The sequence below is a fragment of the Herpailurus yagouaroundi genome, unplaced genomic scaffold (assembly GCF_014898765.1).
Source record: "Herpailurus yagouaroundi ecotype Mexico unplaced genomic scaffold, PumYag 77, whole genome shotgun sequence".
Taxonomy (NCBI): domain Eukaryota; kingdom Metazoa; phylum Chordata; class Mammalia; order Carnivora; family Felidae; genus Herpailurus; species Herpailurus yagouaroundi.
The window spans coordinates 71,129,877-71,155,917 of record NW_024412388.1 but is presented as its reverse complement, the minus strand read 5'-3'; the positions used below and the strand labels follow the sequence as shown (position 1 = coordinate 71,155,917).

The 26,041-nt window shown below is 38.5% G+C and overlaps 1 protein-coding gene across 1 annotated transcript; it reads left to right on the top strand.

The window, feature by feature from the left end:
- The first annotated feature begins 5,717 nt into the window (after positions 1-5,717).
- Positions 5,718-21,448, top strand: LOC121017741 (uncharacterized). The gene is made up of 4 exons (XM_040456167.1): positions 5,718-5,786; positions 6,441-6,725; positions 11,050-11,199; positions 21,332-21,448. Exons 1-4 carry the CDS (start codon positions 5,718-5,720, stop codon positions 21,446-21,448), a joined length of 621 nt encoding a protein of 206 aa, XP_040312101.1.
- Positions 21,449-26,041: the final 4,593 nt, after the last annotated feature.

The following is a 26,041-nucleotide window of genomic DNA, read 5'->3' as shown; positions in this document are numbered from 1 at the left end:
ACTGAACCATCCCTCAATTAGTCTCTTGCCATTATTTATATGTAATCATTAATTAATTAATATTATATTATTTTCAATAAAATAGTCACCTTGAGGTATAACATCTTCAAGTGGGTCCAAGGGGAAGGCAAAACTGGCCTAAAAATCAATCAAACCTTCCCTTGAGAATCCTCCCCACACAGTGAACTGGACCTAATGCAAACACGAGCTGCTGGACCGTGCATGAAGAGTTCATTTCAGTGCCTTTGATGTACGTGAGCTGCAGAACACTGTGATACTTTAGAAGCTGCGTTTTCTTGTCTTGTACAAAGGATGCTCTGCTGTGAAGTTTAAACAGCAAAATAGTGGTTTCCTGAGTTTATTTCTTTAAATGTATGAGTAAGTCTTTTAAGGGAAAGGAAGACTGAGGAATCTTGAGTCTTGCCTCCCAAAGGTGAGTGTACCCCAAGGAGCACACAAAAAGGGCTTGGCTTATGGAACATCATTTTCAAGTCTTTGTCAAACAAACTTTGGCTTACATTGTATATGCCTTAATTTATGCCATTGAACATCCTCTTTATTCAGTCTCGTATTAAAAATAACAAAAGTGTGCAGAACACTCATATTAGTTGAGTGTGGTATTTTGAGAAATTAAAAATTCCCAAAGTTTACCCAGCTCTATTTGACTGCTGTAGGGAACTGGTTAAAAATATGATTGGTGGGGCATTTAGATGGCTCAGTCTTTTAAGCATCTGACTCCTGATTTAGGCTGGTCAAGATCTCACAGTTCATGGGATAGAGGCCCGCCCACCTGGGGCTTGGCTTCCACAGAGTGGGATACTCTCTCTCCCTCTCTCTCTGCCCCTCCCCTGCTCTTGTGTGTTCTCTCTCTCTCTCTCTCTCAAAATAAATAAATTTGAAAAAACATATGATGGAAGTGCGTCTCTGAAAAGAATCTTGTTTTGGAGGAGAGAACATGAAGAAATAGTCACGGTGAATAGTTTCTATTCTGACAACAAAATGCCATAAATCGTTGGATTTATAAGTGGTTTAAAGAGAGGGGGAAAGATGCCCTTTTGTTTCAGATACTACACTAAATTTGGTAGTATCTTCACTTATACAATGGTTAACATGTAATGATTTCTTCTGAGAGATCCTTTTTCAGTCTTCTCATTCATTGCAATGCAGAAAAGTTGCTAATTATGTATCAATTATCACTGATCAAAGGGAAAGGTTGTTGTTGTTTTTTTTTTTTTTGGCATGCTTTTTCACATTTTGGCATTTCTAGTAGTATGCTGGTAACTGTTTGATTACAAGCTCCCCCAAACACACACACACACACACACACACACACACACACACAGAAACAAAACCCTATTTTATAGTGTTTGCCAATTTCTGCAGTGTAAACACTCCCGCCATGACAGATTTCAACTATCAAAGCTATGTCACTAAACATGCAATTCGGAAGTTGTGAACACAGTTAGCTCTTGCAAGCTGGTACCAATCGGCTCCACTAAATCACTGGTTCTGATTTGAAAATTGGTGATCACCCAAGTTTTTTTTCTTTTGTTTTTTAAACATTTGTACCTTCTGCTACTACTTATGTCTCTCCACTAAATTTTCTTTTCAAATGGATTATGGTTTGTTACTGCAAACATGTTAAATCGGTAGAGCACTTACAAGACTGCAATTATATTTACCTTCTTCCAGTCAATTAGGTTTCAGTGCTGAGTTTCTTTCATAGTTAGTATCCTCCTATCCATTCCCTTTGCTACTTTTGTTTATTATGAAATGAAATTTCCTGTGAGTCCATAAATGAAAATGTTTGAGTGTGTGCTCTAACTGGCTTTTAATTCATGTCAATTTAGAAACTCAGAATTATTTAAAGCGGTTCTAACTGTTCTAAGGTTAGCAATTAGCACTTTAATTTGTGCAAATGGCACTGAAAATGCTGTATCAAAACAAGACTGTTCCCCTTAACAAGAAAACCTTTAAGAAAGTTTAAAAAATCAGTGACACTCAATTTGAACAGTACTACTTTTTCACCAAGAGAGAGCAACATAAGCACACTTTACAAAAATACATTTCCACGGCCATAAGTGGTGGCATCGTGTCCATGCTTTATTTAGGAACCTATTACTTTACCTGCCTCTGAACTTGACAGACCAAGTGCAGTGATTAGTTAGGAGTATGGCAGTTGATGATGCATTCTGTAAAGGATCATATTTTTATCTCCAGGTATTTTCTATGCACAACATGTTTCTTCTTTATGATTTCACTTATCCATGTTTATGAGTTTCTGAATATCGGCATTGTTTTTCCTGTCAGAAGTGGTTTTTGACAGGATCTATTCTCTCCAACGGGTATAATGAAGTTAAGTAAAACTGGAAGAGTTTTAGATTGTGTAAGTGGTGAATTTTTAATTTTTATATTGTTTCAACATGATCAAGCTGCGTCATATCTAACTTTAAGAGAATTGGTATGTCTGAAGATTTTCTTTAGGAAAATGTTAGTACTATTAAGTGTACTTGCAACTCTGAATAAAAAAAACGAAAGTGTGAAGATTTCACCAATAAAGTGTGTACTTTCAAATCATTAATTGTGATTAACTTTAAAAGTTTTGCTAGATTCTGTGGCTTAAAGTTTTACCTTAAGTATTTTAAGGACACTATTTCCTCTCAAGGTTTTCATACTTCAGTAAAACACAGTGTCTTTAGATTGCAATAACTAAATATCTAACTTATATTGCTTCCATATAACAGCAGGAGTACCTGCAAAACATATCAGTTAAACTCGATAAGGCAAATCTTAAAAATGCCAGTGACAAATGATTTATTATACTTATTACATTCATGTTTTATGGATCTTTAGATACGTGTCAACCTCTGGGGGGTCATTTACCAGGGTGAGGGCAGAAAAAGAAAAAAAAACCAAGGTCATGGCTACAAATAAATGTATTAATTCTGTGCTATTCGGAAAGTTATTTTCATGTGATTTTAAATTCAGAAAATTTTTAAAAATTAAAATACATCTGAGGCATTTATTTTTAAGAGGTTTATTTTTAGAAGTCTTCATAGGAAGAAGCTTGTGGATTTAAAAAATCCCATATAAATATTTGCCTGGTTTCTGTAGCTTGCTCTCAGGAATATTGACGGGCATAAGTTAGGAATATTAATGCCACAAGGAGGCGTTGCCTTGTGTCTTTGTACCCTTGAGGTCTGATGCTGCTCTTGTCCTTTCAATATTTAGTTTTGAAAAAACAGTAATTATATCTAAGACCCTGGGTCTAATTCTATACTTGACATAGTTACCTCAGAATATAATGAATTTTATGTATTCAGTGAGCCACCTACTTTTTTTAATTTTTTAATTATTTTATTTTATTTTATTTAAAAAAAATTTTTTTTTTCAACGTTTATTTATTTTTGGGACAGAGAGAGACAGAGCATGAACGGGGGAGGGGCAGAGAGAGAGGGAGGCACAGAATCGGAAACAGGCTCCAGGCTCTGAGCCATCAACCCAGAGCCTGACGCGGGGCTCGAACTCACGGACCGCAAGATCGTGACCTGGCTGAAGTCGGACGCTTAACCGACTGCGCCACCCAGGCGCCCCCACCTACTTTTTTTTAAAGCATCCCTGGATCCTTTTCAAGATCCCTCGATCCCTAGATTAAAGCATCCTGATATATCAAATATATATAGTCAGTAAATACATGTATATATCAATATGCATATATATTTGATAACCAAAATAACTGTAACTGACAAAGTCGTAATTTTCTAATTATAATTTAGGAATTGTTCTAGACATTAAAAAAAATTCACTTCAAAAAAAATTTCACTTCACAGTTCCTTTACACAGAATGCTCCCCTAAAGAATTTAATGATAGATTTCATCTAAAGAACAATTCACCTAATAGATTAGATGAATGAAATCTTGACTTACAGACTTGAAAAAAGGCTCAATCAATCAAGCCATCAAACAGGTATATACTGATCACATACTATGTTCCCGGCAGTCTTGTAAGAACGAGACATCCCAATGGTAAAATATCTCTGCCAATGAAAGAACATTCCATTGAAAGGTCCTGGAATGGTACAAGATGGTGTGTTGAAGGAACAGAGAAAGGCCAGTGGCTGGCCTGTAATGAGTCAAGGAGGGTGGTACAGATGAAGATGGAGAGGAAGGGGCTATTCACACAGGGCCATCTAAGCCATGGTGTGGACTCTGATTTTAAGTTCAGTGGGAAGCCATTGGAAGTTTTAAGCAGAGGAGTGATACGCTGCTATGCCTTTTTTAAGAAAGATCATTCAGGGGCACCTGGGTGGCTCAGTTGGTTAAGCAGCCATCTTCAGCTCAGGTCACGATCTCGCGGTCCGTGAGTTCGAGCCCTGCGTAGGGCTCTGGGCTGATGGCTCAGAGCCTGGAGCCTACTTCTGATTCTGTGCCTCCCTCTCTCTCTGCCCCTCCCCCGTTCATGCTCTGTCTCTCTCTGTCTCAAAAATAAATAAACGTTAAAAAAAAAAAAGAACGATAATTCACACTCCTATATGGGAAATAGATTGTAGTGTGACAAGAGTGAATAGAAGAAGGTCAGTTGAAAGGCTACTAATGTTGATGAACTAAGAAGTGATGGTAGTTTTGATTAGGGTGGGAAAGAGGTGAAGAAAACTGGAACATTTTGGAATATATTTGGAACATAGAGCAGAGGAAACCCGCTGATGTTGGGAGTTAGTAAAGGCAAAGAAACAGGATGTTTTAAGATTTAAAAATTTTTTTTTAAGTTTATTTATTTTTGAGAGAGGAGAGAGAGAGAGCACAACGGGGGGATGGGCAGAGAGAGAGAGGGAGACACACAATCTGAAGCAGGATCCAGGCTCGGAGCTGTCAGCACACAGCCTGATGTGGGGCTTGAACTCACTGTGAAATCATGACCTGAGCTGAAATCGGACGCTTAACCAACGGAGCCATCTAGATGCCCCTGGATGTTTTTAGATTTTTTTTTTTTTTTTTTTAATTTGAACATCTGAGTGTATGATGGTGCCATTTATTGACGTGGGGAGGAACAGTTCTGTGAGGGCTAGGGAATAAAGAATTCAGTCTGGGACATGTTAAATGTGATACGCAAAGTGGAAGTATGGATAAGATGGTTGAATATAAAAACAGCTACTATTATCATCTCCGTTTTCAGGGAGAAGTGAGGTATAAGAAGGTTAAGCAGTTAGCTCAAGGTCGCCAGCTTAGCTTTTAGTCAGTGGAGCTGGGATCAGAACCCAGGAAGCCTGGCTGACCCAGAGTCTACACTTTTAGTCATGCCTCTGTCATTTTGGCACACAGGGTTGGAGATACTTAAAACGTTGGTGTTGGGGTGCCTGGGTGGCTCAGTCAGTTGAGCGGCCGACTTCGGCTCAGGTCATGATCTTGCGGTCCGTGAGTTCGAGCCCCGCGTTGGGCTCTGTGCTGACAGCTCAGAGCCTGGAGCCTGCTTCAGATTCTGTGTCTCCCTCTCTCTGACCCTCCCCTGTTCATGCTCTGTCTCTCCCTGTCTCAAAAATAAATGTTAAAAAAAAACAAAAAACACTGGTGTTGGAATGGGCTCACTTGGGAAAAGAAGTTAGGAGAGTAGAAAGACAGACCACTGTGCCTGTGTACTCTTCCATATGAGGTGGCCAAGGAGATAAGAAGGGAGACTGAAAAAGAGCAGCCACTGGAGTCTGAGGAAAACCAGGAATATAATGGTTCATAGGAGCCCAGAGGAGGGATTATTTCAAGGAGATGAGAAAGCTCCATCGAAGTGGAGGAAGGTGAGGAGGGAAGTGGAATTGTCAACAAACATGGGGGCTGTTTGTGACCATCACAAGAACAGTTTCAACTGAGAGATGGGGAAGGGAGCCTGTTGAAATTAGGTGGAACATACTCTGGGAAACACAGGCACAGGCACAGCCTTGAGAAGGCATCTCATGTTGCCATAGGTGTGTAATGTGGACAGCAAATTGCATTCCGTTCTAAGGCAATAGTATGGAGAGCATGGACTCTGGAGCCAGACAGACCTGGGTATTAATTCTCTGCCATCTTAAGCCTTTTACATTACCTCTCTGAGCCTCTTTTTTTAATCCATAACGTTTGTTTCATGCAATTCTTGGAAGAAGCTGTTGTTTACTTCCTTGCTTTTCCTTTTGTAAAATGCTTATTCCCTTTACCTGAAACCTGTTGAGATCTCTACCTGCCTCTAACACCCTCCTGAATAACTGCCTCAGTCCTTTATGTTATGGCTGATAGGTCTTTCTAAAGTTGCATGAAAAAAAAAATTTTTTTTTGCGATTATTCACATACTTTTCCTCCTATTAAATTGTGTGCTCATTAATTAAAACGAGGTTCCTCTCTTTGCATTTTGTATCTCTAAACACCCATCAGATTGTGTGCACTGAGTATGTACTCCTCAGGCTGTGTGAGTTCAGCCGGAAGTCAGCGCCGCCCAGGGTGGGGAGAAGGAGAGAGCAGCGAAGGGAGCTCACAGGACTGGAGGTAGCCGTGCGAGCGCACAAATCCACTTTCAGTTTAAACTCCAAACGCAGACAGAGGACAAAAGAGCCTTAAAACTTCTCATCACACGATCCAGAGAGAAGGCAGCTCTCAGAACAAAGGATGGAAGGTCCCCACAGAGCGAATTCAGACTTGTGTGCGGCCTCAGAGAAACGGGGAGGTGCCTCAATCCACAGCCGGAGTTCACGAGCAGATTGGAGGTAAAATTTCCAGGAGAAACGAGTTATGGTATATCCACTCAGTGGTTTGAGCTAAAGCTAAGACTTAATAATAAAGAGTACCCAGGGGCGCCTGGGTGACTCAGTCATTTGAACTTTGGACTTCGGTTCAGGTCAAAGGTCAAGGTCAAGATCTCAGTATTTGTGCGATCAAGCCTCCCCCCCCCCCCCCCCGTCCCCCCTCAAGGCTTTGTGTTCACAGAGCAGAACCTGCTTTGGATTCTGTCTCCCTCTCTCTGCCCCTCCCCCTCTCAGGCGCAAGCGCGAGCGCGCCCGTCCGCGCTCACGAGCGCGCGCGCTCTCTCTCTCTCTCTCTCTCTCTCTCTCTGTCTCTCTCTCTCTCTCTCAAAAATAAATACAAACATTTAAAAAAATAGAAGAAAAAAGAGTCCCAAAATAAGAATGAATGAAGTGAACAACCCGATTTTAGAATGTTGGGGTTTCATAAACTAGGGTGTGACAAATATACTTGTAAAACTTGATTTCATCTTGTACCGGAGAGTTAATTATACAGGGGCATGAAGTAGATAAAACGGTGATTGAGCCAGGTTTGTTCATATGCTATTTTCCAGGTATTACAGAATTTTTCTTTTTGTTCATAATCCATCCATTTCCTGATTTCTTTTTAAGGGTATTTCTTATTGCTCTCAAATTGAATCGCTTTATCCTGGCTCACATATTATGAAAATAAAAGAAATCGGGTCAAGCCTAATGAAACTCATAGACTAGGACTTTTCCTATCAGACAATAAGTAGAAATGAGAAATGAATGTAATCATCCCTCTATTATTTATGGGTTTTTATTATTATCATTGTATTTCATACTGGCCAGTTGGGGATAAAATCTAAGCATATGCATATATACATACACACACACACACACACACATACACACACACACACACACACACACAAACCTCAAATCTGTAAGTTCAGAAGATAGGGAGTGTATTTTTCTGTCAAGTTCTACTGACATGTAGAGGGTGAAAATCATATAAAGGCTACATAAATAATAAAGAAAAATTAAGTATAAAAATTGAAATTTAAGATCACAAAAATGTTACAAGTCTAAAAAATAAGATGCACCTTCACTTAACTCATTCAGGAAGAGAGAATAAATACAAAGAAGTCTGAGGTGGAGAGGGAGAGAATCAGAAAAAGAAATAGGCCTCAGACATCATATGGAAGAGACAAAGAGAGGGAGAATAAGATTTCTCCTCAAACAAAACGATGTAAGTATGAATGCAAAGTTTCACATGCATGCTCTCTTTATTTGGATAAATTGCATAGAAAAAAGAAGAGAACGCCATATAAATACACCAAATAAAAGAGATTATGAACTTCCTAAAGGCAAGGCTTGTTTCCCATTTATCTTTGTGTTCTCAGCTTCTAGCACACCAAAATAGGGTTTTGTAAATGTTTGTTAAATTGTTGAAAAAACAGAAAGCAATGTAATTGAGTATCATCTTATCTTATAGCCTACAAAGCACCTTGCAACTACAGGCATGAATAGATTGTATAAACTGTAGTGACTTCTCCAGGGACTATAAGAAATTAACTGAATGTTGAAGGTTTTCCACCTATGCTTCAGCCTGTTAATATGGAAAGCATTGGAAGATAGGGGTTCTGACTTGGAATTGTTGAGGTCAGCATTGATAGGTTCTGAAATGGTCAGTACAAATTCATTTCAAAAGACCTTATGGAAAATTTCTCTGAGACTGAATGTCATACATGCTTGTGAATATCCAGAGAAATGTGGAATGCGCTATCAGTGTTTTCTAGGACCTGGTAAATTTTAGGTATTTAATTTTGAACATGGAGTATTACCAAATTCAGTATATAGTGTGTCTAAATACCTGTGTGGGCTTGACTTCAGAATTCCTCGTAGCCATACCACTTCTACATATTTTCCTTCTTCTTGGTTTTCTTTTGATAAGGCAAGAAACATATTTGACATAGCTTCTAGAAAAGAATTGAAGTATTCTTGTTACACTGTTCTTAATATATGAAACCAAGGGAGAAATTGGCTTGAAGCCTGGCTCCCCAGGAAAGCCCATTTGCCCACTTGTTCAGCTGGTGAAAGGGGTTGTAATAGCTGATGTGAATAACTTGTAGTACGTGAGTATCTTGCCTTATTCTGCTTTTTCCAAATTGGCAGGTTTTATTTTTGTTGTTGTTATGCTTTTCTACTAGGTAAACTGTGATTTATTGTTTTAAGGTGTGTTTAGACCTAATCCTAAGGGAAACAATATACAGCTTTGGAGTTTTGGCATGGGATGCTGCTAGGGGCATTGGGTGAAAGTAATCGCTCAACATAATCCATATGAAGAAGTTGAGGGCTGGTGGCATCTCCTTTTACTGGGATACTATCACTTGTAGACTCTGGGACACTGTGTTGGGACTTTCAAGCGTCCTGAGCTTCTGAAGGGTCAGGGGGAGGGGGTGGATTAGGCACAAAGGATGATTCAGTGTGGGGCTGAACATATAGGCAAGATCACCAGGTGATAAATAGACTGCAGTGCATAGTAAGTTCCCAGATGGTAATGGAAAGACCTGCTGATGGAATTTCTCAGCATAAGTGATGTGCAGTGGTCCATTGGATGCTCTTAGAATAGACATAGGCAATAACACGCTTCTCTATGCCTCTCTGATGCTGGTAAAATATGGGTTTAGATCTAGAAAAGGCTGGGCAGTTTCTGGGTGCACTGTGTTTTTCCTCCAGGCTCAGGCCCCCATCCTAGGCCTCACTGGTGTCTCCTGCTGGTCACATTCTCCTCTTGCGGCCCTCTGCATCCTTATCTCCTCTGGAGTGCCATAACCAGGCTCTCTTTTGGTCTTTCTAATTAGTGTTTATGGCATAACTTTATGTCCTGAGCTTCTTCAGTGCTTTGCCTTTTTATTCCTTGCCCAATTCCCCAAACCATGCTTTCTGAGTTAAAAAAAAAAGTATATAGTTCCTTTTTTGCAAAATAGCCTGGTTCTTGCAAGGAAAAACTTTAGCCTTCACACTTTTGTCTCTGCTGTCGGTTTCACAAATGTACTTTAAAATTTAAAAACTGAGCATCAACTGCTTCTTTTCTCTTTTCATTCCTGTTACAACGAGGCTGATCTCCCAGAGACAAAGAAGGCTATTCATTATTGAGTGATGGGTTCACCAGGATTTTGTGGGGCTTATGCAGCCACCTGTGCAGGGAGAGGGGACAGCATTCAGGGAAGCCTCTGCTCCCATTCATCTGGTGTCATACAAATATGTATTTTCTGTAGTGCAAGGCACAGAGTTCCAGGCTCTGGCTGCTTTGAGGGGACTTGTGTGTGTGTGTGGGTGGTAAAAAGTTAGGGGAAGAGGGCCCACATTAGTGCGGTAGGGGCTTGTAGAAGCCACAAATGGACTCTGAAAGAAAGATAATGTGAACATCCAGATGGTATATAAATAGTCAGGAATAGTCAACACAGAGCTATAATCAGCACCACCTAGGTGAAAACGTTTTGTCCCTTTCTCTAGACATTCCTTGTTTTGCTCCAACTCTAGCAAAGCCACAAATAGGTAGGTGACGGAGACGAAAAGAGACCATGCCCAGCTTCTCCTTTACAGGAGCCTGGCGTCAGGTTGGGCCTGAGTCTGTTGGCGGAGGGGAGCAGCTTTGAATGAGATGTGAGATTAAAGTCTTAAATTTAACAGAGCCTTCTAGTACCTTGAAGTGAGCCATAATTACCGTCACGAGGCCAATTTTTGTTGTTGTTGCTGAAAATGACCAAAAAGCTCTGGAACTGCCTGCGATGTCATTAAGGTATGGGAAAGGGGAATCTGACATATTGAAAGGCAGTGGTAGGAGGAAAATACAGCTGCTTCCTGTTTGTACTCATTACGTTCAGCCCTTTTCAATAAACTGGTTACACATCTATTGATTCTTATGTAGTTCTACAGTGACTAATAGCAACCCACACTGCATCTCAATAGCACGAGAACTAAAAGACAGAGAATCATAGGCAGAGCATGGAAAGGTTCTAATTTCCCAGCCTATGGAGACGGATGGATGAGCTGGTCCGTGTGTCTGTGCGTCTGGGCCTGGAACCCAGAACTCTCTTTCTCCTCCTCTTCAAGTCCCAGGCTGCATTTGTCAACATTTTCCTTTTAACCTCCTTCTCATCCCATGTTTTCTGATTTGCTTTGACAAGATCATCTTCACCATCACCTAAGCTTGACTTCGCCTTTGACGCTCCTCTTTGCTTTACCACTTATGTTTAACAGGCACCCAACCTACCTGGTAACCCTCCCTTACCTGTGGTTTTGCGTTTTCTGGTTTCAGTTACCCAAGGTTTTGAAGCAGATGATCCTCTTTCTGAAGAATCACCTGAAGGTCAATAGTACCCGACCACTACGTCACTATAATGCTTATGTCATTCACCGCACTTCTCATCACATAAGCATTTTATCTTCTCACATCATCACAAGAAGGGTGAGTACGTGTAATACGATGTTTTGAGAGACAGAGACCACATTCACATAACTTTTATTACAGTATATTGTTATAATTGTTCTATTTTGTTATTTGTTTTTGCTGTTAATCTCTTACTGTGCATAATTTGTCAGTTTAACTTTATCATAGATATGTATATGTAGGAGAAAACACAGTATATATATTGGTACTATCTGTCGTTTCATGTATCCTCCATGGATACGGGAGGACTAACTACAAATCTATCTCGGCAACAGCCCTCCAAACACATCTCCCTGCAAAAATGATTCTCACTGAGCCATTTATTAATTTATTTACAAATGTTGGTGGGCTCAGTGCAAGTGATAAAGCTCACAGCTGCACAACGCTTGCTTCTTGTTTTCTGGGCGCTCGTGGTTTAGATGGGTTTAGATGGATTTAGATGGGTTTAGATGGGTTGGATGCCATTCTAATGCAGTGTAATTGAGTGTGCTTGTGGAGATATGGTCAAAGTTTTATGAAGTCTGGTGAAGTGAATAGCTAGCTGCTTAGGATGGAGACGGTTTGTCAAGGGGGACGTTTGAATCGGTCCTTTAAGACTAAAATACAGGACCACCTGGGTGGCTCAGTCAGTTAAGAGGTTGACTCTTGATTTCAGCTCAGGTCATGATCTCACGGTCTGTGACATTGAGCGTTGCATCGGGCTCTGCGCTGACAGTGCAGAGCCTGCTTGGGATTCTCTCTCTCTGTCTTTCTCTGACCCTCCCCTGTTTGTTCTCTCTCTCTCTCTCAAAATAAATAAACAACAACAAAAAAAGAATAAGATACGAAGAAGTGGAAGCAAGGGTGGGGGTAAGTCAGCCAGCAAGAAGGTACCAAGTAGAGGGAGACCACTAACAAAGGCAGAGAGTCGATGAGGACTGCAAGTAGTTCCCTGCACCGGGAAGTGGGGGCAAGGTGGGAAATGACAGGAGATGAGGCTAAAAAGAGACATTTTAATATTTTAGATGATTTCTTTAGAATAAATTCCAGAATCAAAATGCTAAATGTTGTTGGGCTTTTTTTCTGGAAAGGAAGGGGAGCACAGAGCGTGCCAACAGAGGCTGAATGAGCTTTAGTGACATTGGGAGTGTGTGTGTTATGCACACACATTTGTGCTGGAAGCAGATCAAGCAGGACAGGTAGGCTGGACCAGCTTTTGGCTAACCTAGTGTGCCATGTCCTCTTTATTTTTTTATTTTTTTTAAAGAAATTTAACTCTTTAAAAAAAATTTTTTTTCAAGGTTTATTTACTTTTGGGACAGAGAGAGACAGAGCATGAACGGGGGAGGGGCAGAGAGAGAGGGAGTCACAGAATCGGAAGCAGGCTCCAGGCTCTGAGCCATCAGCCCAGAGCCTGACGCGGGGCTCAAACTCCCGGACCGCGAGATCGTGACCTGGCTGAAGTCGGACGCTTAACCGACTGCGCCACCCAGGCGCCCTTGCCATGTTCTCTTTAAAAGGCAGTGTGGAGGGGTGCCTGGGTGGCTCAGTTGGTTGAGGGTTGAGCGTCTGACTTCGGCTCAGGTTGAGATCTTGCAGTTGACAGAGTTCGAGCCCCGCGTCAGGTTCTGCGCTGACAGCTCAGAGCCTGGAGTTTGCTTCGGATTCTGTGTATCCCTCTTTCTCTGCCCCTCCCCAACTTGTGCTCTGTCTCTGTCTCAAAAATAAATAAACATTAAAAATAATTTTAAAAGGCAGTGTGGAGCCCTACATAGTTTTGAAGTAGGCTGGTGAGGAGCATACATACGTTTTAAAAACATGATTCTAGCAATAATGAGGAGTGAGACAGCATGCTATTATACTCCAGGTGACAGGTAACCAGGGTCTGAAGTAGGACTGTGGGAGTGGGTAGGAATTAAGGAGACAATTGAATGATGCAATCGAAAGCAACCAAGGCTTCACCTAGCTATTGGCTGAGTTTCCAAATGGCCTGTGGGCGATTAAACCAAACTTTGGAACCATAGCACTAATTGGTCTGGCTTTGCCTCCTCTTCTGTTTTCTTTTACATGTAGCTATGATCCAGCGTAATCATTTAGGCTGTAGTAGTAACTATGAATTACAGCCAACTACCATTAGTCCTCTCCTACAAGTATCTTTTTTGCCCCTATACATGTGCCACTACCTTCTCCTGGAATGATCTGTCTCCTCCTTTTCCACTTTTCCAATTCCTTACACATCCTTGGAGTACTACCTCAACTGAAATCTGCCATGTAAAGCTTTCCCGTATCTCTCCTCCTTCCTCACATGACCCTGCCCTGCCTCCCCCAGTGGATGAGATGGTAATCCTGTCCAGCGCTGGACTTTTCCTCAAACTCCAGAATAATTTACCTATAATTTACTTATGGGGCCATTGCCTTCTACCTTGTAATAAAGTTATAATGGATATATCTTATCTCTTCTATCAGGCTGTAGACTCCTTAGGAAAGGAATTATGCCTGGCATATAGTAGGTCCTCAGCAGGTAATAAATAAGCAAATATCAGTATTCTTTATCAACTCATGATTAAAGAATGGTGTGAGTTTTTTTCCTTGTTACTGGGGGAGGTACAACAACTTTGAAAGATGTAAAATGTAGTCTTTTAATGAAGTCTTCAAGTTTGATCAGTACATTTGTATAATTGTGCACAATTGAGGAATATATCTTCTGACTTTAAGGTCTAAATATATCAATGCTGTTCATGCCTTTATTTTAAGTGGGGATTAATTCTCTTTCAGGGGAAAACTATAATCCTTTCATGTTACAATTCACAAAAATGAGTCCCATAACTCTGTTCTAAATAGGAGGGAAAATCTCAGAAAAATAAATGTTATCAGGTAACTGCATCCGTGTTATTGTGATGTGTTAGAGCTCTCCAGGGAGCGCATATTGGATAGCTTTGCGATTTTCCAGCAAGCATCTTTATTTTTTTCCCCTGTATACTAAGTTGCTTGCTTAGGGTTTACTAGAATGCTAAATTATTTCTAGCAAATTATAAGCAACATGGATGAATGGACATGTAGTGTGTCATTTTTGCCTCATTATGCTTTAGATTTGGGATCTCCAGTTTTGTAAATGATAACTACGATGTATCACTCCATCTTTACACGTGCTTATGCTTGAATGCATCCTGCTTCTCCTCCCATATGGAACGGTGTCAATCATGAGGTACAACTGTTAAGATACGTCTTGTGTCTACAGAAAATAACCCATAAGTATTTGTTATGGGATAATGTATAACATTGCAGGAAAACAGGAGAGAATTAATATTGGCCTTAAAAAAAGCAAACAAAACCCCCAAAACCTCTGGCGTAGTTTTAGGTGGAAGGATGTGGTAGGTTATTCCCTTTTCTCAAGGATCCAGGCTCCCCTCATTGCTCCTCCTATTCCCTGGGTGACTGAGATGTTTGCCATCATCATCTGGTACCTCAGTTTCTTCTTTGTAAATAAGACTTAGAGTTGACAGCATTTTGGAAGAAACAACAGATAAAAATGCCTTGAAAGAGCTTTGCGAGTCTACAGTACTCTAAATGCTTAATGATAATAACATACAGTAGGGCATCTTCCTTTGAAAACAGCAGGAGTGTTTCCTTACATAATGACCTGACAGATGGGTTATGGTGTCTAATCCCCTTAAACCCCCAAAGCTCTTTGATAGTGGATGTTGTAAAAGGCCAGATTAGAGCACATGCTGCTCTTTTATTGAGCCCTTTCTTTCAGTATCTATGCCATATTCAATTGCTTCCTTCTCTAAGTACGTTATGTGTTAACCTACTACCTGCAGGAACAATTAGGAGCAAAAATAGAGACTAAAGGACAGTGCACTCCAGTAGGAAAAATTAGTTAATGCTTGTTGTCCCCAATATTAAAAACCCACTTTGGCCTTTACATGTGGCTTTTATCGAAGGTTCCTGCCCTCCTAATTCCTGACTATTAATCTCAAGCTGTGGGTATTTGTTGATGTTGAGCACAGGCTGTGTGTGTGTGTGTGTGTGTGTGTGTGTGTGTGTGTGAGAGAGAGAGAGAGAGAGAGAGAGAGAGAGAGAGAGAGAGAGAGAGTTTTGTGTGTGGTGAGAATGGAGTATTGATATTAATTCTAAACCAGTGAGGCTTGCAGAAATCACAGGCAGTTAAGAATATGTTCAGCATTTATGGAAGAGCTGGAGCTTTAATCTGTTCAAAATGAGCAAAGGATGATTAGCACTTGTTCTCCTGTAACCTTAATTCTGCTCTTGAACCTGATTTGGACCGAGAAGTTCTTTTACATTTCCCCTTATTGCTGTGCTTGTCTTTTGAGAAAAGCTATTGGAGTTCTCAGTTTCTAAAACCTTTGTCACAATTCCTTGACCCAAATCCATCATCTTTCATTAGTTAACAAACTTTGCTTTCTTTGCATGCTGGGAGAAGGATATGTTGTTATAAAATCACCCATGGTGTATAATCTGTGTAATCAAAAAAAAAAAAAAAGAAAGAAAGAAAGAAAAAGGAACAGCAATGATGTTTGTTTGACAACTGAATATAACTGCAGTAAACATTTTAAGTGCACTACAGTGAACATTTTAGGTGAACTATCTTAACTTGGGATGTTTAAAGAAACCAGGATGGTTGCTCAAAGGCCTCCGCTCATACGCTGGATCCTCCCATCTCTCACCTTCTCAAACATATCACTTCTGCATTTGTGTCCGCTTCCCCTACATCTTCATATGCTTCCTCTTTTCCAAAACATGGCACAAATATTCCAGAATATCACCCAACTTTATAAAAACAGCCTTATCTTGATTCCACCTTTCCTTCATGCTCCATCTTTCTGAATCTCTTTAGGGCAGAACCTCCCCAAAGAGTTCTCCCTATTTGTTATCTCTACTGTCTCTTTTCCTATTCTCTTTCTACTTCTCTCTCCTTTTCTAACTCTCTCTGTCTCTTACTGAGATGAATCTGAATCATCCCCAACTGCTTAGGCAGTCAGTCAGTGTTCTGATTTTTCATGGCCAGATTTGTTCTCCCTGCTTCTGGATTTTGTATAAATGGAATAATAAAGTGTGTGTTTAGCTGTTTTTTGCCCAACATAATGCTTTTGAGATTCATCCAATTGCTGCTTATGCCAATAATCCATTCTTTTAGTTATTGTTCAATAGTAACCCATTGTATGGATATACCATCGTTGTATCATTTTGTTTGTTTCTACTGTGTCCTTTTGTTGATGGATATTTGTGTGGTTTCTGTTTTTTTGCCTATTATGAATAAGGCAACTATGAACATTCTTGTACAAATATTTTTGTTGACATATGTTTTTATATCTGTTGGGTAAACATCTAGGAGAGAAACTGCTAGGTAATTGGGTAGATGTTTGTTTAGCTGTGTAAGAAACTGCTAATTTTGAAAGTGGTTGTAGTATTTTTATATGTGGTATTTTTATGCCAGAAGTGTATGAGAGTTCCAGTTGCTGCACATTCTCACCAACATATGATGATGTCAGTATATTAATTTTAGCCATTCTAGTGTGTGTGAAGTGGTAGGACATTTTGGTTTAAATTTGTGCTTCCCTGATGAGCACCTTTCATGTGTTCATGTGGCCATTTGCATATCTCTTTGTAAATTGTTCAAATCTTTAGCCCATTTTTAAAAATGGGGTTGTTTTTCTTTTTATTATTGATTATAGTGGTTCCTTTGATATTGTTTCCCAATCTTTTGTTAGATGTTTGTATTGCAATAACTTCTTGTAGTCCATTGCCTGCCTTTTTATCTGATTAAATTGTATATATTTTTAAGAACGACTCTTTTATATTGAAGCTCTCTATTTTATCAACATTTTTTTTTTTTATGGTCAGTGTTGCTTTTCGTGTTCAATTTAAGAAACCTTTGCATACTGCAAGGTGATGAAGATGTTCTTTTATGTTTTCTTCTCCAAGGATTTAGCTTTTACATTTAGGTCTATAATCTATCAGAAATTAATTTTTATGTACTGAGCGAAATAGAGGCTGAAGTTTATTTTTCCATAAAGATGTCTTATTGTTTCAGTACCATTTGTTGAAAAGATTTTTTTTCTCCCCATTGAATCATCTGTGTACTTTGGTCAAAAATCTCTAGGGGCACCTGGGTCGCTCAGTTGTTGAACATCAGACTCTTGATTTCAGCTCAGGTCATGATCTTACAGTTTGTGAGATGGACAACCATATCAGGCTGACAGGACAGCATGGAGCCTGCTTAGGATTCTCTCTCTGTCTCTCCCTCTCTCTCTCTCTCAGCCCTGTGCCCCCTCCTTGTGCTCTCTGTCTCTCTCTCTCAAAATAAATAAACATGAAAAACAATTAAAAAAAAAATTTTTTTTCAACGTTTTTTATTTATTTTTGGGACAGAGAGAGACAGAGCATGAATGGGGGAGGGGCAGAGAGAGAGGGAGACACAGAATCTGAAACAGGCTCCAGGCTCTGAGCCATCAGCCCAGAGCCTGACGCGGGGCTCAAACTCACGGACCGCGAGATCGTGACCTGGCTGAAGTCGGACACTTCACCGACTGCGCCACCCAGGCGCCCCGAAAAACAATTTTTTAAATCTCTTGATCATAAATATACATACCCTCAACATATCTTTTTTACAGATTTTTTGGGGGTCTATCTTTACACTGATACCACATGCATATCACTTTATAGTAACTTTATAGTAAAGTCTTGAAATCCAACTTTATTTTGCTTTCTTTCTTTTTTGATGTTGTTTGGCTGTTTTAAGTCCTTTATGTTAAAATATAAATGTGAAGATTTATAGATAATTTTAATAAAGTGCTTCTGGGGTTTTGATTGGGATTACATTGATTTTACACATCAATTTAAGCAATTAACAACTTGACATTAATAAGTCTTCTACTCTATAAACATGGTTTATTCATCCATTTGTTAAGGATCTCTTTAATATTTCTCAGAATTATTTGAATTTTCAATGTCTCACTTGTTGTTTGTTAAATGTACTGCTAAGCATTATAAATTTTTGGTGCTTTTTAAATGGTAAACTCTTACCTTCCAATCTTCTGCTAAAAACTCTTTCTTTCCAATTTTTTACTACCAAGATATAGACATATAATTGCATTTATTATCATGTATCCTAATTTCATAGGGTAGGGTATTTATCCTTCATATTTCTGCCTGGGATGAGAGCTTCTGAGTGTATTTCCTTTTCTATATAACATGGCTTCTCAATTTCTGGATTTAAAAATTTTTTTTTTCAACATTTATTTATTTTTTGGGACAGAGAGAGACAGAGCATGAACGGGGGAGGGGCAGAGAGAGAGGGAGACACAGAATCGGAAACAGGCTCCAGGCTCTGAGCCATCAGCCCAGAGCCTGACGCGGGGCTTGGACTCACAGACCGCGAGATCATGACCTGGCTGAAGTCGGACGCTTAACCGACTGCACCACCCAGGCGCCCCATCAATTTCTGGATTTTAATTCATTTGTGGTTGTTTCTGTTTTCAGTATTTTAATTGGTTTTTTAATACTGTGATTTTGTAGTTCATCTGATCTGCCTTGTCTTGATTGGTAAAGTTAGAGTGATGGTCTTTTGCAACTTTCTACATATAAACTAGGAGTAGAGTGGCCCTAATATGGTTTTCATGTCTGTAGGGTCTGGAGTGGTCGCCCCTCTTACTAATTTGCTTTTCTGTCTTGATTTCTTGTTCAGTTCACTAGAAGTTTATGAATTATTTTAATTTTTCAAACAACCATATTTTGATTTTGTTAATGTTCTCTATTATTTGTTTTCTATTTTATTGATTTCTGCTTTGATGTTTATTATTTCCTTCCCTCTGTTTGCTTTGGTTTTCATTTGCACTTTCTTTTCTAGCTTCTTAAGGTAGAAGCTTAGATCACTATTGTTATACTCTTTTTCTTTCTAATATATGTATTTGAACTTATAAATTTCCCTATAAGCACTACTTTAGTTGCATCATACACATTTTGATGTATTGTATTTTTGTTGCCATTCAATGAAATATTTGATTAAAATCTATTTCAATTGAACGAAAACAGTGATTTATTTTTGGCTCATGAGTTACTTAGAAATATTTTGGCATTTTGTAGATCTTTTTCTGTTATTGATTTCTGATTTACTTCCATTGTGCTCAGATAACATATTCTATAAAATTTTAGTCTGCAGTTATTAGCTTTTAATTAATTAATTAATTATTTACTTATTTATTTATTTAATTTTATTTTTTTGTAAATGTCAATTAGGTCAATTTTGTTATTCAAATCTTTATTATCCTGATTATACTGACAGATTTTTTTTTTAATTATTCCATCAATTCCTAAGAGAAGATGTTAATAAAAAACAACTTTGATCATGGATTTGTCTATCCCTTTCATTTGGTTAGTTTACATTTCATGTATTTCATTTCATTTCATGTATTTTGAAGTTCAGTAAGATTGTTATATATGTATTGAAGGGCAAGATCAATAGACTGAAATGGAATGGGAGAAAATATTTCCAATTCATATATCTGATAAGGGATTAACATACAGAATATATAAAGAACACCTACAAATCAATAACAAAAACCAAACAACCCAACCAAAAAAACGGGCAGAGGAACTGAATAAAACCTTTCTCCAAAGAAGACACAGACAGTCAATAAGCATATGAAAAGATGATCAACACCACACCACACCACTAACCTTTAGAGAAATGTGAATCAAAACTACAGTGAGATACTACTTCATTAGGACAGTTGTTATAAGAGAGAGAGAGAAAGAGAGAATGAGAGAGGAAGGAAGGAAGGATGATAAGAAGGAAGGAAGGAAGGAAGGAAGGAAGGAAGGAAGGAAGGAAGGGAAGGAAAAAGAGAGACCTGGGTGCCACAGTTGGTTAAGTGGCCGACTCTTGATTTCGGCTCAGGTCATGATCTCATGGTTCCTGAGATGGAGCCCCAAGTTGGGTACTGTGCTGACAGTGCAGAACCTGTTTGAGATTCTCTCCCTCTCCCTCTGCCCCTCCCTTCTTGTGCTCATGCTCTCTCTCTGAAAAATAAATAACATTAAAAAAGAAATAAAGAGTGTTATTGAGGATGAGGAGAAATTGGAACCCTTGTGCATAGCTTGTGGAAATGTGAAGTGGTGTAGCCACTGCAGAAAATAGTGTGGCTGTTTCTCAAAGAATTAAATATAGAATTACTACATGATCCAGCATTTCCACCCCTGGGTATAAGCCCAAAAGATTTGACAGCAGGTAATTGAACAGATATTTGTACGCGTATGGTCATAGTAGTGTTATTTATAATAGCCAAAAAGTGGAAACAACCCAAATGTCTATTGACAGATGAATAGGTAAACAAGATGTAGTATATACATACAATTGAATGGTATTCAACTTGAAAAAGGAATGAGATTTTGACACATGCTACCAAATGATTGAAGTTTGAAGTTATTTTCCCAAGTGAAATAAGTGAGACACAAAAGGAAAAATATTGTATGATTCCACTTATATGAGGTGTCTACAGTAGTTAACATCATAGGGACAGGAAATAGAACGGTGGTTGCCAGGAGATAGTGGCAGGGGGGAAATTGGAAGTTATTGTTTAATGAATGTAAAGTTTTAGTTTGGGAAGATGAAAAAGTTCTGGAGATGAATGATGGTCATGGTTGCATAACACTGTGAATGTACTTAATGCCACTGAATTGTATACCTTGAAGTGGTTAAATAGTACATTTCATGTTATATATATTTTATCACAATAAAAAATGATTGTGGTGTCTTTCTGATGAATTTACCCTTTTAATATTATGAAATGTCCTTCTCTGTACTGATAATGCTTCTTGTCCTGAAATCTCTTTTTGATATTAATATAGCCATACTAGGTTTCTTATGGCTAGTGATTATGTGCTACATTTTTTTTGCCATCCTGTTACTTTCAATCTTACTGAATCATTATAAAGATTCTTATACACAGCTGTTTCTTACAGATAGCATATAGTTGGGTCTTGCTTTTTAAACCAGACTGACAATTCTGATTTTTAATTGGTTTAGACCATATGTAGTTAATGTAACTATTGATATGGTTGGATTACATCTTCCATCTTGCTATTTGTTTTCTATTTGTCCCATCTGGTTACTTTTCAATTTTTCCTGTATTGCTTTTTTGTTTTTCAGTATTCCATTTTATTTTACTCACCACCCTACTTTGCTCACTCTACTTTATCCACTGTAGTGACCAAGCCAAACACAGTCCCACCTCAAGGCTTTGCTTTTATTTTCTCTGCCTATTAAGTTCTACCCCCATAAATCCTTACAGTTCGTTCCCTCACTTCTACTCTGCTCAAATGTGACCTGGAGAGGCCTTCCTTCATCACCCTTATTCATTATCCCTCTTACACGGCCTTATTTTTCATTATAGCACTTGTCACCACCTGATGTTATACTTATACTTGTTTGCTGATTTTTTTTTTCTCCTCAGACTAGAATGGAGGCTCCAAAGAGTAGACCTTTGTCCTTGTTTTGTTCATAAATGTATTCAGCTTAGAAGAGGATCTGGCAAATATAAGGCTCCCAGGAATATTTTTTGGAATAAGTGAATTAAAAGGACATGTATAAATGATTGAAAGAAAGATATTTAATCACAGCAATTAAAAGAAAATGGAGTCGACTTGTACTATTAGTGTCAATCAGATTAAAACACAAATTTTATTTATTTATTTATTTATTTATTTATTTATTTATTTTTGACACAAAATTTATTTAATTGTTAAGGACTGATGGTATAATATTGAAAGAAAAGAAAAAAAATACTCCAGAACCTCTTAATTGTTTTTGCTTCTGTGTTATTTGTGAAGGAAACTAAACTTGAAACTAAATGTGGTAGAGCTGAAATTATATAGAGAAAATAGACCCATGGAGACAAAGAAATTTTAAGAACACCAAGATATTCTACATGATGTTGATTCTCCTAGCACAGAAGCTTATACTCTAAATGTTATTGTTCCCATGACATTGGAACATGTTAGGAACCCAGAGATTTGGTGAATGGGAGTTAAAGAAACTAAGAAGAATACATTAGAACTTACAGAAGAGCTACTCTTTTTTAAATTATTGTTTTTATGTTAATTCCAGTATAGTTAACATACAGTGTTATATTAGTTTCACGTGTACAATAGAGTGATTCAACAATTCTATACATTACTCAGTGTTCATCACCATAAGTGTATTCTTAATCCCCATCAGTTATTTCATCTGTTCCTCCCACCCACCTCCCCTCTGGTGACCATCTGCTTCTCTATAGATAAGAGTCTATTTCTTTCTTTCTTTTTTAATATATGAAATTTATTGTCAAATTGGTTTCCATACAACACCCACTGCTCATCCCAAAAGATGCCCTCTTCAATACCCATCACCCACCCCCCCATCAGCCCTCAGTTTGTTCTCAGTTTTTAAGAGTCTTTTATGCTTTGGAAGAGTCTATTTCTTGATTTCTCCTTCCCTCTCTCCCTCCCTCTTTCTCTCTCTCTCTTTACTTTGCTCATTTGTTTTGTTTCTTAAATTCCATATATGAATGAAATCATATGGTGTTTGTCTTTTTTGACTGACGTATTTCACTTGGCCTTATAATCTCTAGCTCCATCCATGTTGTTGCAAATGGCAAGATTTCATTCTTTTTTTTTATGGCTGAATAATATCCCATTGTGTATACATACCATATCTTTATCCATTCATCTATGGATGGATGCTTAGGCTGCTTCCATGTCTTGGCTATTGTAAATAATACCACAATAAACATAAGGGTGCGTGTTTCCCTTTGGATTAGTGTCTTTGTATTTTTTTTTTTTTTTGTAAATACCAAGTAGTACAATTATTGGATCATAGGGTAGTTCTATTTTTAACTTTTTGAAGAGCCTCCATACTGTCTTCCACAGTAGCTACGCCAGTTTGTATTCCCATCAATAGTACACAAGGGTTTCTTTTAATTCACATCCTTGCCAACACTTGTTTCAGAAGAGCTATTCTTATCCATGGTGAAGCCAGAACGTCATCAAAGGCCTTTAAATATAAGAAAAATTAGCAAATTCTAATTCTAGCCAGGACTCTGGTGATGCTAAGAGGCCTTTTAAGGTGATAGGGTGTGGCAACAATATGTAATTGGTAAGTCATATTGCTGTATAAAGTCAGTAAAAGGAATATCAGAAGCAGAACCCAGTCTCTGGCTGGCAATAAAGAGAAAAGTCTAGTACCCTAAGCCTATGAATTAGTGATAGAACTGAGTTCCAGTTAAAAATTGGATTCAAGAGTAGTCAGGTATATACTAGCACATAGTCCAATACATGAGGTCAGTGTTAAATAAAGGGCTGGAGGTCAGACCTCTATCAGGGCACAAAATTTATTATAGGATCACACAGACACAATTTTGTACACACACAATTAATTGGTTGGGAGGGATAGGACTTTGCTGTTATCACCTCAGGGTTCATTCAAGGCTGATCCTGTCTATAACTGGAGGTTATTTCTGGCTCATCTGGAATGGAGAACTTCTTGGACATTTGTGTAGGAATCAGAAAATTAGAAACAGATAAATGCTATTTTGATTTTTCAAAACTGGAAAAAGAGTAAATTCACCAAAACATAGACTCATTCATTTAGCCAACCAACCCACCCACCAACCAACCAACCAATCAACCAACCAACCAACCAACCAACTTTTATTGAGTGCCTACTGGATGCTAGGCACTGTGCATGCCTCTCAGGATACAAGGCAGTTATGGGCCCCGTTCTCATGAGCTTTCAATATATTAAATTTAAAGATAAACTCTAGAAATTAATGTCAATTCCAGGCAAAATTCTAGAATAGCCATTGCATGGATGGATGGATTTACTAAAAACAAAAATGTTAATCCAATTCTTTCTTTTTAAAAACAGTTTTGATGGAAGATGTGGAAGTGTATGATTTTATTTTGACTTTTTCCAGTTGTATCCTGATAAATTTAAATTGAGGAGACAAAAAGACTGTATGGACATAAAATTAGTGTCATAATGAGTTGAGCAATTACATACAAGTATTTCTGATGAGTGAATCAATATGAATTTGATAACAGGTTTGTAAAATTCTGTCTTCGAACTGGTTCTATATAACATTCTGATAATAGTTTGCTTAATAATAGGAAAGGCATGATTTTCAAATTTTCTGATAAGGTGAATATCAAATATTTGATGGATGGAGACACCAAGAAATGAATTGGAAGACCTGTCCTCCACATTTTATTGGCCTCCATCAGAAGTTTTCTTGGTCTTGTGAAATATATTCACCAAGTACGTCTTTAAGCACTCACCTCCAAGTAGATTCCTGTCCTCAAGGACTCTCCTGTGTAAGAATTCTGCAGCCCCTTTGACTTGGAGGACAAAATTACTAGTGTGGATGAAGATGTTGACAAGCTGAAGGGATAAGCAGAATCTAAAAAGACAAGGTTTTATCAGTTAACTGTAAGCTTATCCATGTGAGTCTAAATAAAAATTAAACAAACTGCAGTGATACAGAGTTAGGGAAAGAGGTAGGGAACTAGCTTGGCAACAACTTCTGTTTAAAAAAATGATTTGGGGGCACCTTGGTGGCTCAGTCTGTTGAGCATCTGACTAGGTTTTGGCTCAGGTCATGATTTCACGGTTCATGGGTTTGAGCCCGCATTAAGTTTTGTGCTGACAGTTCTGAGTCTGTTTGAAATTCTCTGTCTCCCTCTCTCTCTGCTCCTCCCCTGCTCACTCTCTTTCTCTCTCTCAAAATCAATGGATAAACTTATTAAAAATTTTTAAAAAATGATTTGGGGTTCTTCATCAGTGGACCCTGTGTGATATATCCACCCATAAGCTACTGTGATCTTTGTTTGCACAATTGAAAGTACATAATCTGAATGGATCAAAGATCTAAAACTAATAGAATCAACTTGAAGAGCATCAGAGAAAGGCAGCCTGGAAGAAAAAGGGACTTAAATCTTTGCATCAGGGGAAAGATTAGCAAAGCTGGAAATGACTGGCTTGGAGATGGTTTGAAAGTGGAGATGGAGATTGGGTTGCCTGAGTGGCTCAGTCGGTTGAGTATCTGACTCTTGGTTTCAGCTCAGGTCATGATCCCAGGGTTGATCTCAGGGATCAAGCCCAGCATTGGGCTCTGCTGAGTGTGAAGTGTGCTTAAGATTCTCTCTCTCCCTGTGCCCTTCCCCCACTCATGCACATACTCTCTCCTCTCAGAAGGACATAGAAGGACAAAGTAGTTGCCTTTATGTATCTGAAAGCTGTTGGGGAGAAGAGGGAAGAATCATTATTCATTTTACTCTCAAGAGTTAAAATTTATATCAACGGGTATAAATCTACAGTTTTAGGACATTTTGAGTCAATAGAAGGAAGATCTTTCTAATATTCAGAATAGTCTGAAGGTGGAGTGGGATGTATCAGAGTGACCTAGAGAGGTTGTGTAAGTATATAGATACCTAGGCCCACCTCAGAATTCCTTCTGGCACTGGGAGTCTAGGAGTTGTATTGTTTTTAAGCTTCTTTGATTATTTTGATATAAAACCAAGTTTGAGGGTACATGGGTGGCTCAGTCAGTCAACAGCATGTGAGTTTTGATTTCAAAAGTCACAGTTGATGAGGTTGAGCCCCACATTGGGTTCTGCGCTGGCAGCATGAAGCCTGCTTGGGATTCTCTCTCTCTCTCTTTTTCTCTTTCTCTCTCTCTTTCTCTCTCTCTTCCCCTCCCACTTTAAAATAAATAGATAAACTTAAAACAAAAACAAAAACAAAAAAACAAGTTTGGAAACCACCAGGTCAAACAATATTTTTCAGATATGATATCTAATAAGATATCAATAATTGATGGGAGGA